This window comes from Euwallacea similis, chromosome 5 (genome assembly GCF_039881205.1).
Source record: "Euwallacea similis isolate ESF13 chromosome 5, ESF131.1, whole genome shotgun sequence".
Taxonomy (NCBI): Eukaryota; Metazoa; Arthropoda; class Insecta; order Coleoptera; family Curculionidae; genus Euwallacea; species Euwallacea similis.
The window spans coordinates 5,689,781-5,703,892 of NC_089613.1; the positions used below are offsets into that span (position 1 = coordinate 5,689,781).

Sequence of the window (14,112 nt, forward strand, 5' to 3'; positions counted from 1 at the left end):
TAAAAAAATATATTTTATTTAATTACCCTTAAAGGTATGTTAGAACAGGAACTTTTGGTCCTTACTATGTAGCTACAAATTGTTATGTTTAAAACTGCGATTCAAATCGGCATCACCATAAAATTTAGGAAAAAATCTGGTGATTGTGTTATTTATTTTACTTTACTTTTACTTACGCTCATGTGGGTCGACAAGAAAAGCACTGGAGGTGCAGTTTTAATGATACAACACTTTTAACGAACCATGAGACTAAAACATAGATAAGGAGGAAGAGCCAACAAACAAAGGAAAAAACTTGATGAGGAACTTCCACAAGTTTCTTATGTGGCTTGAATCTGGCTTGAAATGGCTATTGCATTGATGCAACAGTACTTGGCAATAAATCGATTTGGACATTGCTGTTTAAACCAGTGTTCATGTCATCATCTAAATTGAGGACTTTTCACTCATATCGTTTGACCGTTAGAAAGTTCTATTATTACTTTCCCCTCATCTTGAAAGTTGCGATTGTCGAGTTGGTAACTTTCGAACATCAGTGATGATGAGTGGTGTGGATCGAGTTTCCTTGTGGGTCCTGGAAATAGCCGTGGTATCGATTCAGTGGTACTTCACATTCAGTAGTTCACCACTCCAGAGTTCGGTTATTACTTCCTCCCCAATTTGATAATTGCGATTTCGAGTCCCAGTGATGATGAGTCACATGAATCGAACTGGAAATTCATATCAATCTGGGCTTCATTCAACGAATGGGATTGTAGAAATTTAATGGAGAAACCTGAACTAACACTACGAACAAAGGAAGCGGTATAGAGCCGTCGGGCTCCTAGTTGATGATTTGGAGTGTGATGACTCCTCGAGGGCACTTTTAATGGATTGGATGAATCGTTCTGCTGATCCATTAGACTTTAATGTGCTTCGTGGCACTCGAAGGTGGACAACGCCCAGTCCCGTGCAAAATTTTTCGAATTTGATTGTAACCCTTAATTCACTTGGACCATCGTCTTGTTTACCGAAATTTCCAGCCCTCCGCAGTGGTTCATCAACATTCGCCTAAGAAATTACCATTACTATATTTTTTCCCGAAAAACACATGAAAGAATCTGTTGTTCCAGGTTACCATGGCTGGTGATTTCATATTAGCCATAGCATCCATGATGATCGCCAGGTTAAAAAACGATGACGTAACTCTAGTTCTTAGTCAGGTAAGAATCTGCATAATGTGTATGCGGTAAGTGATATTCATAATTTTTTCCATCTGCCTTAATATTCCCAAGTTAAACGCTTCCCATAGCAATTCGTGACTTATTTCTAGGTAGTCAGCGACCTAGTCCAAGGAGAATTCATGCAGCTGGGTTCGAAAGAGACGGAGAACGAGAGATTTGCCCATTATTTGACAAAAACCTACCGCAAAACTGCCAGTCTTATGGCGAATTCCGTCAAATCCGTAAGCGCCACAGTATTATAAGTATTGATGTTCGCTGGGCGCATTCAGTTTGCTGGGCGCAATAGCAGCGCTGCAGCGATTCACTGCAGCAATTGCATTTCGCATTTCACTGAACTTTGTAACCCCGCTCTCAAATAACCTGAAGCTTGGAATTTATTAGGACGTATGGTTGTTGGCTTGGATCTAAGATCTCCGAGCCCTTAGAATTTGAGCTCTGTGTAATGAATTTCCTCATTTGAAATAGCGAACCTGAGGATGAGCTTATAAAGCCGAAACGGCGGGAAACAGCCACTTTAATGGCAGAGTTTTATCTAAATCTAGCCACAGTGGATGAAATACAATGCCATACGTTAAGAAGTGTTTTCTTTAGGTGGCACTGTTAGCCGGTGCCAACGAAGAACTGTCCGAACTGGGCTACCAGTACGGCCGCAACATCGGCCTGGGTTTCCAGCTGGTGGACGATTTGCTGGACTTCGTGTCCAACTCGGCCATGATGGGCAAACCAACGGCAGCGGACCTCAAGCTCGGTTTGGCAACGGCCCCTGTCCTGTTTGCTTGTGAAAAGGTAATAACAATCGTCCTCTTGTAGTTAGCAATACTGGGTGTTCCATTTTTGATATGTTTTTGGAGAAGTTCGGCTTTTAGCGCATATCGATCGATGTGGCTTACCCCAACCGCGGGACAATCTTGTCAGTACTTCCAAGAATATGGACAGAGTGAGTTTAAATTTCACGGGGTTAAAGACTGGTCGTAAAAACTCTACTAACCCTAAAATGAACTTTCTAGGATGTTCCATTTGGTAGACACAAATTTCTAAATTTAATCCAAAAATTGAATGATTTCTCGACGTTTGCAGGGGCTTAAGTAATCTCCTAAGGAAATTCACCAGTGCAACTCATGCTTTATGTGCATGCAGGGCAGACGTGGGAGCTCTGGCAGCTCTAAAGTGTGTCTTCTAAATTCGGAATATTCAGAATAGTTTGCGAAAAAATTCAAAAGCGCCACTGTTTTTTTCTCAAAATTTAAACACCTGCAAAGATACTTCGTAGGGTCTTCGAAATAGCCACAAAAAATTGTCAATTTGCTCACCCTGTACAATTGAGTTTAAAAACCTATTCCAATAGAGTGGTAAATCAGTTCTGTTCCCTCAGAAATGTATGCATTACACTGGTCGGGACTTCTTGCACTTATTTTGTTGTTTCAACCGAAAGGTAAACCAATTTTACACCATCAGAAGCATACACACTATCCTTGCACCTATTTTAGACTGTGTCTGACGATTGGAGATTGGTTTTCTTTCCTGCTACACCAGAATTTTTACCTTCACAAGTAATTATGCTCAGAAATTTGGTGGCAAAACCTATTTCAGCTCCCTCCTAGCTAAGTTCCCCGCAACTTTCTTATGTTTGAACATGAAGTTCTGGTTCCCCTCTCGTTTCCAACTGAGAACGTGCTCAGAGATTCATCGGAAGGCATCAGACTTGACCCAGCTCTATCCCTACTTGTCCAACCGACTACTCTTTGAAACTTAAAAAAAATAAAGCCACATTGCATATTTTTTCAGTATCCAGAACTGAATCCCATGATAATGCGTCGCTTCCAAGAGCCCGGAGACGTGGAGAAAGCGTTCGAACTAGTCCACAAGAGCAAAGGCCTGGAACAAACCCAGTTCTTAGCGAAACAGCACTGCCAAGAAGCCGTCCGGATAGCTAATCAGCTGAAGGAGAGCCCGTTCCAGAAGGGTCTGTTGATCACGGCTGACTACGTGCTGAATAGGATGAAATAGCGTCAGTTTCCGTAGTTGTTATACCTATCTAAGATGTGTACATAGTGCGAGTGAGTGTTTGTTTGCAGCTAATCGAGAATCAAAAATCCGCTGGATTGACAATTATTGCAAACGCAGTCAAGGGTTAATTATTTATTTATGGGGATTTATTTTAGTCTCATCGTAGCTACCTGGAAATGGTATTGAAATCTGTAAAGCTCTAAAGATAAGAATCGCTTTAGTGTCTCAAATGGCCATGTCGCGGTACCAATTCTCCGATACGACGAGATTTCGGAGCCAGTCAAATTAAAAGACACTGTAGTTTTTGGGGCTCTTTAATCGGAAAATAATTAATATAAGATTAATTTCGCTGAACGTTGCCAAGGCGATGGAAGGCCACAAAAACCCAAAGAAAAAATTGATAAGTAGCCGTCGAAAAATAATCGAAAACACAAAGGCTTGTTAAAGCTGAAGCTAAAGGACTTCTTAAGTGTATTTTTACGTGACGTTCTAACGGTAAAAACCCCCAGTCGTTCGATTTTAGAGTTCTATTAGATAAAAGTTTTGTACTATTTATACAGGGTATTTCACGTCATGCTACATGGAATATTGCGGCTAAAGTATTTAATATTTTTTCGCGTCATATAGAGCTCAAATAGAGGTGCATTCTAAAATTATTTTCCTTTTATACGGGGGATTGTCAATAAATGGAAAATATCAAAGTTATGTTTTTTTTAAACGGAACCCGTACTAATATATTGGGTGTTTCATTTAAAAAAGCATAACCTTAATATTTTTCATTTATTTAGACCTCGCCGTATAAAAGGAAAATAATTTCAGAATATACCTCTATTTGAGCTCTATATAACGTAAAAAAATTCAAAATATTAAATAGTTTAACCGCAATATTCTGTGTAGCATAACGTGAATAACCCTGTACAAAAAATACTCCAGTACCTTGAGGATTTCCTTTGTATTTGGTACCGCTTTTAAATTTCGCTCTTCCCACGTAACGTTATGATGATACAACATCGATAAATAACATCAAAGTCAAATTTTCATGACATATTGCTTTGCAAATAACAAAAATCGGAAATTATTGCATTTGGAAATTGCACATTTTTAACGTGTCTCCTTACAAAAGGGAGGTGAATAGAAGAAAAGTGAAGATTTCAAGAGTAGCCAGAAACATTTAATTCATAGAGAGGATACGTGTAGGGAGATTTAAGAAGTTTCTGAGCATGTGAGATGTAATAATTTTCATTAACAGCTCTGAGTTAGAAGCTTTTAAGTCACACTTTCTCAAATTCCTGATCCCCAAGAGTTAATACATACTTTTTTAATAAAACCCAACTTTCAAGAAACACGATTGTATATGTTGACGCGACTGTAATAATATCTTTATATGGTGTAAATATCAAGCATTTAATTCTAGCTGTAACCTTATAGGAAAGTTAGGAACACTTCTGGTCGCGTTCTTGAACTTGTATTGTATATATTATGTCATGCTGTACCTATTTAATGTAGACAGTAAAAACTTCTATTGTTATTTTGTAATGTATATTTTGTTTAATATATTATATAGTAATCGAAAAGGATTTTAATTGTATATAATATATATTATATATAATAACAGATATAATTGTATTTAGCAATATCTTTTTTAAAATTGAAACGAACCAAAAGGAAATCTGCTTTGCGGTTATTCCATTGATTGAAGTTCATTACAACTTACTAGTAGAGGACAAAACTAGTAAAAGTAGTCACGAAATAAAGCAGAAAAAAATTAGATTTGGTTTCGATTTGTCAGTTATAGGTTACATAAGAAATAAATGAATTCAAAAATCTTATCCATTTTGGGATGAAATATAAAATAGTTTAATACACATAGTTCTCAGTCCGTAGGGGCATTAGCTATCGAAGAAATAGGTTTTTGATTATCTGTGCTTGAAGTTTTGTTCTATTCCATATTTCATTTTCACCATTTTATCCAGATTTGCTCGCTTCATAATATTTACCTCCTTCATATTCATTTTATAGACGTAAGAGTGGATTGTATTATTTTATACAACTCTAATTGAATAAATACATAATCAGTAAAGGGGGCCCTCGCCTGCGCTAGGAACACCTTCTGGAGCCTGCAAATTGTTGTTTGCAAGAAAGGTCGTTGACTGGTTCAGATTGGGCAATATTTCGTTCTATAACGATATTCCGATGGCGATAGTGCGCAATGAAAGAAAAGGGAGATGCTATCTTGGAAAGGAATCAGAACCGAACTATCCGCATTGCCCTGCCATTTATACGTTTCAAAACCATCTTTAACACATTTTTCTTGCTTTTATGATTTTTGCGAAAATCACATTCCGGGCTTATTTATGTTGTGAAATGAGGGAAGTAATGAAAGACAAAACCTGATAAAAATCGTATTCGTAATATATTTACATATTTGAAAACAATCCAAATCGGACAATTAATACAAAAAATTAGAAATAAATAATATTCTAAAATTGTATAGTTCAAATTTACATACTCCTAAAATCATCGAAGGAGCGTCTTCGGAGGGAAAATTGTATTTACACAAAAAATCAACCATAGAAAACTTAATACACTATACTTGCTTTATAAAATATCTCTCTTTTTGTATACAGAAATAATACAGAGAAAAAATAGAAAATAAATTTCTTAAATCATTATTCTACCTAAATATGCAATCGTGGCAGAAATTCTCTTGGCGGTTTGTAATTTAATGCAATTTTAAGAATAGATATAATACTTTCCGGTCACATAAGTGGCTTTTTATGATCCACATACTTAAACGAGTAGAAAAATTGTTTTTAAAATAGGAAAATACAGTATGACAAGAAATATAACAAAAAAACTCTTCAAATAGCACTTTCTTGAATGAATCACCTAAATTCTAGTTCCTGCCATTTTTGATAAAGTATGTTCAGACTTTGTGTTACCGTGTTCGCTCGTTGAGAACCAAGAGATAAAACACGTTAACATCAAACGCCGCTACAAGATTTACCTTTCCCTAAGTCCGATTTTTTACATGAAAACTATCGAATATATAAGGCCTAAGAATGTCGTCAGTCTGTTTTATAAGTACGGCACGACCAGATCGACCGGTTCCGTCTCTTTATGTTCCTGCTGGTAATCGGTTTTGGTTTCATCGCAGGATTCGAGGAATTTGATCACCTTCTGTGTAGCTTTAATTGCGCACACGCTGGAAGCTTCCGTCTGAAAGTAAACGGCAAAACATTTATTTGAAAACATTCGATTCGTGCACGTTACCACAGGATATATCATATTATCGAAGGCTGTAAAAAGTAAAGACAATGTACTCACGGAAGCAGTCAGATTCATAAAATTGAAGAATTTCTTCAACAACTCCACCATATCGGTGAAATTGTTGCCCCGTAGGAATTGCCTGATTCCGACTTGATAAGGCTCATTGTCCATGATCAGGAAACCGACAACCATCACAATATACGAAGCCAGGAATGTATATTCCATGTGAGTGCCTGCTTTTTGAAGAACTACAAATACGAACGATTAACAAAAAAACATGTCTTAGTAATCAAGGACCCACGCTTCGCCACCGTTTCCTCAATAAACTCCTCATTGCTCTTCTGCTGCGGCGCCTGCACATCCTGGTCGTGCTCGTCCTTCTCTCCGTCTAATATAGCGTTTGTCTTATTTTCCGCTATCTTTGCGCAACTTTCCCACTCGTAATATTGCACAATGAGGGCCTCTACGGCACTTTCTTCCCCTGCAAGTCGTCGATTATCTTTAATTTGCCGTTAATTATGTTGCGAAATAATGGCTTACTGGAATAAATGCTCTCGAGTTTCGAGGGTGCTTTGGCCTCCATCAGAAGCTTCTTGTTGACCTCCTGATCTTGGATCAGATTGATTAGCAACATCAGCACCTAGAGGCAAAGTTTCATTTAATATTAGATATAATTGACTGATTTATCGTCTAATACAGATTTAAACACAAATCGACTTACCAGAACACCCAGTTCAAACTTTTTTTGCTCCGGAATGTAATTGGGAACTTGTAGGAGCAAATGTAGACTAGTTTCGATAATTCCGGCACGGGATCCGATCAACTGGCTACCAATGGCTGCAAAGAAGAACACAAAAACATTATTTTGAACTTTTCTAGAAATCCGACATAACTTACACTGTTGTCTGAAATGGTGCGTCAAGTTAATGAGTACCTTGAGCGTGACCATCAGAGCTTCGCGTATTATGGTCCCCGTGGATGACTTGTCTGCGATGTCCGTGACGGGGTAAAGAGGAATTTCGCAGTCACACAATTTATACAAATTAAAGAGGGTGTCGATCATCATTCCGTCATTGTACTTTAGGATGTACGTCTGATTTTCTTCATTGTTTTGGGTTACCTGTAGGATGTTGAATGATTGTTGAGGATTTTTGATAACAACACTAAGTATGTACATCAAATTCATTTTTTTAATCTTCATGTTAGCTAAACCCAAATTTTTCAAAATACCAACATAAATCAGTCAAGTGTATTGAGAATACTTTGAAAACATAAATATCATTCTTTGTCTTGTAAGTTCCGCAAATAGTATTGAAAATATCATAAATAAAAAATTATCCAAAAACAAGAACGCATACTTTTTATATTAGCATTTTAGATCTAACCATGGCAACTGATACAAAAAGTAATAGAATTTTCTACTTTTTTTTAACTCTTAATATTTAAAGAAAATTTGAACATTTAGGTATAGAAAAGTACAATAGTTTTCGATTGGTAATATTTCTATCTGTTACTCCAAGTAATGAAATATAGGGTATTCCACTTAAATTAAGCAAGTTAATACTCTTCAAAGTAAATACATTTTTCAACTTATTTTTTGAACACACTGTATAAAATATCTAAATTTTTATGTCTATAGCATGAAATATGCCGCATGTCTGAGATTTGGTGTGAATTTCGACTCACTCTAATTTAAACTTTCTTTAAAGCAGAGATTTTAAATTTACATTACATTTTTACAAAATCTCAATTATTTCAAAGTCCTTAAGGTTTAGAGTATGTAAACCTTAATCAAACTTACATTTATTTTTCTCAATTAATCTAAAACGGTACTAATATATTAGGTGTTTTATTTAAAAAAAACATAACTTTGATATTTTTTACTAATTTACAATTCCCCGTTAAAAGGAAAATAATTTTAGAATGTACCTCTATTTAAGATCTATACAACGCAAAAATAATGAAAAATATTAAATACTTTAGTCGCAATATTCCGTGCAGCATGACGTAAATAATCCTGTATTTACTTAAGATAGTGCGTTAAAAAAAGAAACAATAAGAAAACGCCCTAAAATTGCCCACATTACTAATTGCAAGCAGGAAATCTAGCACTATTAATCCTGACCTGCTCAGAGTATTTCCTTATGTTTAGACTGCTTATGATGAGTCCATTATTAGAGATGGGGAAAATATGAAGAAGGTGATTAAATATAGCGAGTCGTCTTCGGGGCACCCGGTATAAGTGAAAAGTATTTGCTTTCTATGGCGAACCAAGACTTTTAATAAGTTGGAATAATATATAGTGGTCAAATTCCAATTAAACAAAAAACTTACGTTCTCCAAAACTCTAAGGCACCGATCGACTTTCTTTAGTTTATCCAGCAGCACGTCCGTCCAACTGACTACATAATCGGACACCTGTCGACAGCACTCGTGAATTGTTTTCATAATGTGCTCCAGGCCGCCCAGCTCGCGCAGCTCCTCCTTAAACCACTCCCCGGCCCGTTTCGAGGTCAATGAGAGCAGGGTTTCCATGGCCAATTGGCCAGTAGTAATGTTTTCTAGGTTTAGATGCATTGCGTGGCCTTGGCTCTGGATTTCGGCGCACAATTCGCGTACTTTTTGCTTATTTTTCTCCAGTTGCGAAGTGGTTAGGCCACATTCGTCCAAAGCCTGAAAATAGAGGCGGGTAATTAAGTATCAACAAAGATTCAATTTTGTTGAGCTAAATTTTCATCTATGAGCAGTTTAAAGTGAAAGTAGTTACCTGTTGATAACTGACGTCCGATTCCAACAGGTTGAGCATCAGCTCTAAACAGTCACGATCCAAGTCCATATTTAGCCGATCTTGGCTGAGAACGAACATAACGGTGGCCGTGCATAAACCCAAACTTTGATCTTTAGTGGCGTCATGCAGTGCCTTGAAGAACTTGGCGACGGTGCCATGCGCGCGGACGTGCATTCTGAAGGCCGGCGCCATGCATTTGGACGCCAGGGTGATTGCCGACAAACACCTAAACGAGAGAAAGAAATAAGTGATATATAGATGAGCAAAGCAGTCAATGTTCACCTTGTGCTGATCGGATTGTTATCTTGCAACGCGTCCAAGATGTATTCGACGTCGTCGTTGAATTCCTGAAACTCTCCGATCTCTTGAATTTGGTGGGCTTTTTTCACGTTGCGGACCACCATATAGTACTGAAAAATCTTTATTGGTGCAACTAAATAAACGGTATAGACCAGGAAACTCACGGGTTTATCAGTCTTTGCACACTTCACACTCGTTATGTCTTGAGCATCGTCAACCGAAGAAGTTACCCTTGTCAAGGTATCGCCTATTTTACCAATAAATTATGAATAAAAACAAAAAACATAAGCGAATAACGCACCTTTAAAATCAAATGCCTCGTCCAGTTCCGTGTTTTGAATCTCAGGTCTGGCGGGTGTTTCTCCTCCTTCTTTGTCTGTCCATTTATGTACATATATAGCTCTCCTTTTCTTGGAATCATCATCCACCTAACAAAATTTAAAATAATTGAGTAAGTTGGTACTTCTTGAGTTATACAACACATACCAACGCCCTGCTCTTAAAAATACTGCCCTTTTTCTTAGAAATTACGAGCTTAACTGGAAGAGGTTCAGGTGGTTTTTCCAAAGTCTTATCAGAGATTTTCTCCTTCGCCTCTACTTCGGTAAAGGGCGGTTCGATGCTAGGAACAGGGTGCTTCATCTAAATAAATAATTAAGCGATAGCGCCAAAACATTGCAAAGAACTATATAACAGTAGGTCATTAATTATTTTTGATGAAAAACAGGTAAATATGCCACTGATTTTTTTTAATATAAAAATTGTTTTTAAATCATTTTTCTAGGTCTTCAAAATTTACCTCTAACTCAGGAGCAGTACTGTTTGAATCGCTATCTGTGCCCCATTCTTCTTCTATGGTTTTCTTTCCATCTTTCTTACTCGAAGGTTCCTCTGTGATTCCCACTGGTGGCGTTTTAATCTTTATCGGAGGCACTGCTAGTTTTGTGTTTTTCTCTTTAACCTATTGAAAAGAATAAGAATACACTTTAAAGTAGATCAAATAACAGAAGTCTCACCTTCGGCTTTTTCTTAACGGGTTCCTCAAAATCCTCCTCCTCTTCTTCATCTACCCAATCTTTGGCAGTATTTCCTGTCCTATTCCTAGTTCTCAAGCCCACTCTCAAGTTGCGCGGTACTTTCTCCTCCTCCGTTGCGTCAGAAACATCCTTCTTTACGTCCTTTTGTCTACCTCTTTTGCGTACCGGAGGCATCACTTTCACTACTTTGGTATTCTGGATTTCCTTGGCAATATTCTCAATGGTTTCCAACGGCTCTTCGTTGAGAGGTTGCTCATATTCGGCTTCCAATCTCGCGAGCTTCTCTTCTACCGATTCCTCGACCGGTGGAGGCTCACTTGATGCAAATTTATCAATTTCCATTTCAGTACTTTGTTCCGTAAGCTGAGAAAATTCCTGATTTCTTGGTGCACTACCGGAGGCCTCGAGTTTGAGCTGTTCAAACAAAATATATTGAATCTCGGAAATTTTAATACAACAAGGTGTAATAAAGGTCTGGAACGATCGTAAAAAGAGAAGCGAAAGCGAATTTTTCAGTATCTTAAATGCTCATTAGAAGACTTAATTAACAAAACTAAACATTTTAATTTTGAAATATTTCATATAAAGTGGGTCTAAGATTTTACATACATCTGGACCACAGGATGATTCAAAATTGAACTAAAATATTATTACTAAACTTTTAAAAACGAGGAAAACTCAACTTTTTTTGTGTGATACCTCAAAAAATTAAAAAAACATCAATTCTATCATAATGAAAAATTTTATTTTATACCTTAAGATCTGCAACAGTCGACGGCAGTTCTTGCCGGATATCTTCAGTTTGCTCCACCCCTCCATGTAATTCTGCCATCACATCCTCGATGCTTTTATTGGCCACCGTTCGTTCGCTGCTTGGAGCTCCAATGGAAGATTCAAGTGGACCTTCTCCTGGGTCTCGATCAGGTGCTAAAAGCGGCCCTTCCCGAGGACCACCATCTACATCATCTCCTGGAGGATAGGGAGAATCCGGCTTCAACAAACTAGCGTAGAGCGCTCTACGCTCTTCTTCAAATTTTTCGGCAGGCACGTATTGCGGAGACAGATCACTTTGTGTTCCATCTATCATAATGGAAAAAACACACTGGTTAAGTGCCAATACATCAAAGTCCTGGCAAATTTATTAAAGGCATAGTATTCATGGAAATGTTAAAAAAAAAGTATTAGGTACTCTAGTGATTTCTACAGAAATTGCCTTGCAGGCAAGTTAGCAGCACATTGATGCACTGCCAGTTTTATAAAATTCTAATAACTTTGACAGCAGCATAATTTCGGTGGAAGCGAAGAAATCAAAGCAGAACATTGATCTATTTCTTTGCTTTCATGGATACATGCTGTTAACGCTCAAGGTGTCAACACTCAATAATTTGCTTTTAACTTTACCATACGTTCGTATGAAAAGTTCTTTTCAACTCAAAAATATGTGAACAACTCTTGTGAGTACTATAACGGGGTCATAAAACCTTTCAGATACCTTTCTTAGCAGCAGGAAACACTGTCAACTCTGAGGGAGCCTCAGCAGTAGCAGGACTGGTGCTTGGATCCATTTGCATGCTTCTGCGTGCGCTGCGCGTGATTCTGCAATTCGAGGGTCTAGGAGGAGTTGTTTGAGGTTGGGAATTTGAATTTTCCCGCAGGGCGCGAGGAGACCTCATTGGAGAAGTTGAAGCAGCGTTACTGGAACAAAAAAGCAACAAAAAAATTAATTAACACTACACATGCTATAAAATGTCAAATGTTCAATTAAGTTAAAAACAGCTTACCTTGGAGTGTCAGTTTTCTCAGGATCATCGTCATTTATCAGTTGGGATTTGCCTTTGCATATCCGCAAAACTATCGGTGGCTTGGAGGTCTCACTAGTGTCGCTACGATCTGAATTTCGCCTCTTGGCCTGCTGATTCAGAGTGAGCATTTTCTCATGAGCATTTTTCGATGAGAAGAATTTCTTTGGAGATGAGCTACCTCTAGTTTGCCTATAAAAAATTATTTCTCACAGTCAAAGTAAATAGATTCCTATGCAGGATTAACTTTGGAATCTTTTTAATTGCAAAATGAAAATTTGCTTCCAAACAAAAATCAGTAATAAAATTATATAATAAAAATTTGTTTGCACCTATATATGTTTGTATAAACACCAAAAATTCCAAACTTAAATAGTGTATGTAGATGTCTGCACTTGCTCTTGCATTAATAAGTTGAATCATAAACTACTTAATTATAAAATGAAAATTTCAACAATAACAATCTCAAAGGAAATTAATTACTAACCTATCGTTTGAATCATAAGTGGCACAAGACCTTTTGGAAGTGGAGCCAAAGCTACTTGTGGCTTGGTAACTTGAAGCGCTATTGGCATCTTGGCTGATATCTCTGCTCTTGAAGAACTTCTTTGGCTTGGGAGCACTCTCTGCACCTCTTTAAAATTCAAGTATACATTAAGTATCTATGAAGTTATCTATTTTCAGATATTTCATTGAAATGTGCCAACAAAATAAAAAAAGTCATCTTAACCTTGGGTTAATGTGTGTTTATCTGAGGTAAACATCCCAGAGTTTTCATGATCATTAAGTCTTTTTCCAAAAACAGCCTAAAAAGCTAAAATCTACCATGAACACTACTTACTTTGACTCAGCTTCTTGTCGTCCATTTAATGTTCGAATACTAGTGAAACTTGTTATACCCCATTTGCCAACTGATGCCGCTGACCGGGCAGCAGAAGGCCTATTGCTATTCTCCTTGAAAAGTGTATCAAAGTGAAAACTGTGGTGGCTAGCACCTCTTTTATATTTGCCAAAACCACGGGACATTTTTGGTTCCTCTAGGTCATTCTAGGGTTGGAAACAATGATAAAAACCACGGATCTCCCTCTGACATGATGAATTCCTTAAAACGTCGATAATGCGAAGTGAAAGGCGATTTAAAAAACCGGGGATTTTAAATGAAAGCACACATCAAAACATTCAAAAGATCCATTTAAAATCACGGGCATTGATTAAAACATCGCCATTTTTCTTTATGAAAACAATCGTCTGGTATCTTTTCAGTCGGCGGCTTGTATAAGGGGTGTTTCTATTTGTTAGAAATTCATGGAAATTTGTAGTTTTTAATGAAAAACACGTTAAATTGCTGTAATTTTAGTAAATTTTTACTTTTCTGTTTCTTGTCAAATTGTGGCATAAATACGCTACGGTCTGCGGTTCTACGGTTTGCTACAATTGGTATATATTGCTAGAAGCTACGATCACTACGGACTCACTAAACTGGGTCGCATTTGTTGTCTTTCTTCAATATCTTGTAATAGAGAAGGACGGCAACAAAAACCAATTGACATTACCTTAGGTCCCGCGATTAGTCAGAAGTCAAGTAAAAGTGAGGTTAAATTTTCATTTCAATAACACAAGTAGCTCGTGTTCTCGGTTTATGGCCCGGTAAATTATAATTTTTTTGAAGATCTCGATCTATAAAGGTA

At 37.3% G+C, this 14,112-nt stretch overlaps 2 protein-coding genes across 3 annotated transcripts in view; one reads left to right on the forward strand and one right to left on the reverse strand.

Moving 5' to 3' along the window:
- The window catches only part of qless (decaprenyl diphosphate synthase subunit 1 qless), a 37,700-nt gene extending 32,897 nt beyond the window's left edge, over window positions 1–4,803 (forward strand). Inside the window, exons 6-9 of the mRNA XM_066389985.1 lie at window positions 1,113–1,202; window positions 1,313–1,444; window positions 1,815–2,009; window positions 3,009–4,803. Coding sequence (XP_066246082.1) covers window positions 1,113–1,202; window positions 1,313–1,444; window positions 1,815–2,009; window positions 3,009–3,230 — 639 coding nt within the window. The 3' untranslated portion in view covers window positions 3,231–4,803. The remainder of the gene's footprint in view (window positions 1–1,112; window positions 1,203–1,312; window positions 1,445–1,814; window positions 2,010–3,008) is intronic.
- An 818-nt stretch (window positions 4,804–5,621) lies between these two features.
- wapl (wings apart-like) lies at window positions 5,622–13,878 on the reverse strand. Of its 2 annotated transcripts, XM_066389995.1 has the most exons (19): window positions 13,266–13,877; window positions 12,912–13,058; window positions 12,407–12,616; window positions 12,118–12,320; window positions 11,380–11,705; window positions 10,605–11,039; window positions 10,388–10,549; window positions 10,075–10,230; window positions 9,890–10,016; window positions 9,753–9,835; window positions 9,571–9,698; window positions 9,268–9,514; window positions 8,835–9,173; window positions 7,398–7,620; window positions 7,222–7,337; window positions 7,041–7,140; window positions 6,802–6,981; window positions 6,558–6,748; window positions 5,622–6,449 (listed from the first exon to the last, which is right to left on the reverse strand). In XM_066389995.1, exons 1-19 carry the CDS (start codon window positions 13,448–13,450, stop codon window positions 6,309–6,311), a joined length of 3,699 nt encoding a protein of 1,232 aa, XP_066246092.1. In that variant the 5' UTR covers window positions 13,451–13,877; the 3' UTR covers window positions 5,622–6,308. The 2 variants fall into 2 exon arrangements, with proteins under 2 accessions (XP_066246092.1, XP_066246091.1); XM_066389994.1 differs by having other exon boundaries at window positions 7,222–7,620; window positions 13,266–13,878.
- Window positions 13,879–14,112: the final 234 nt, after the last annotated feature.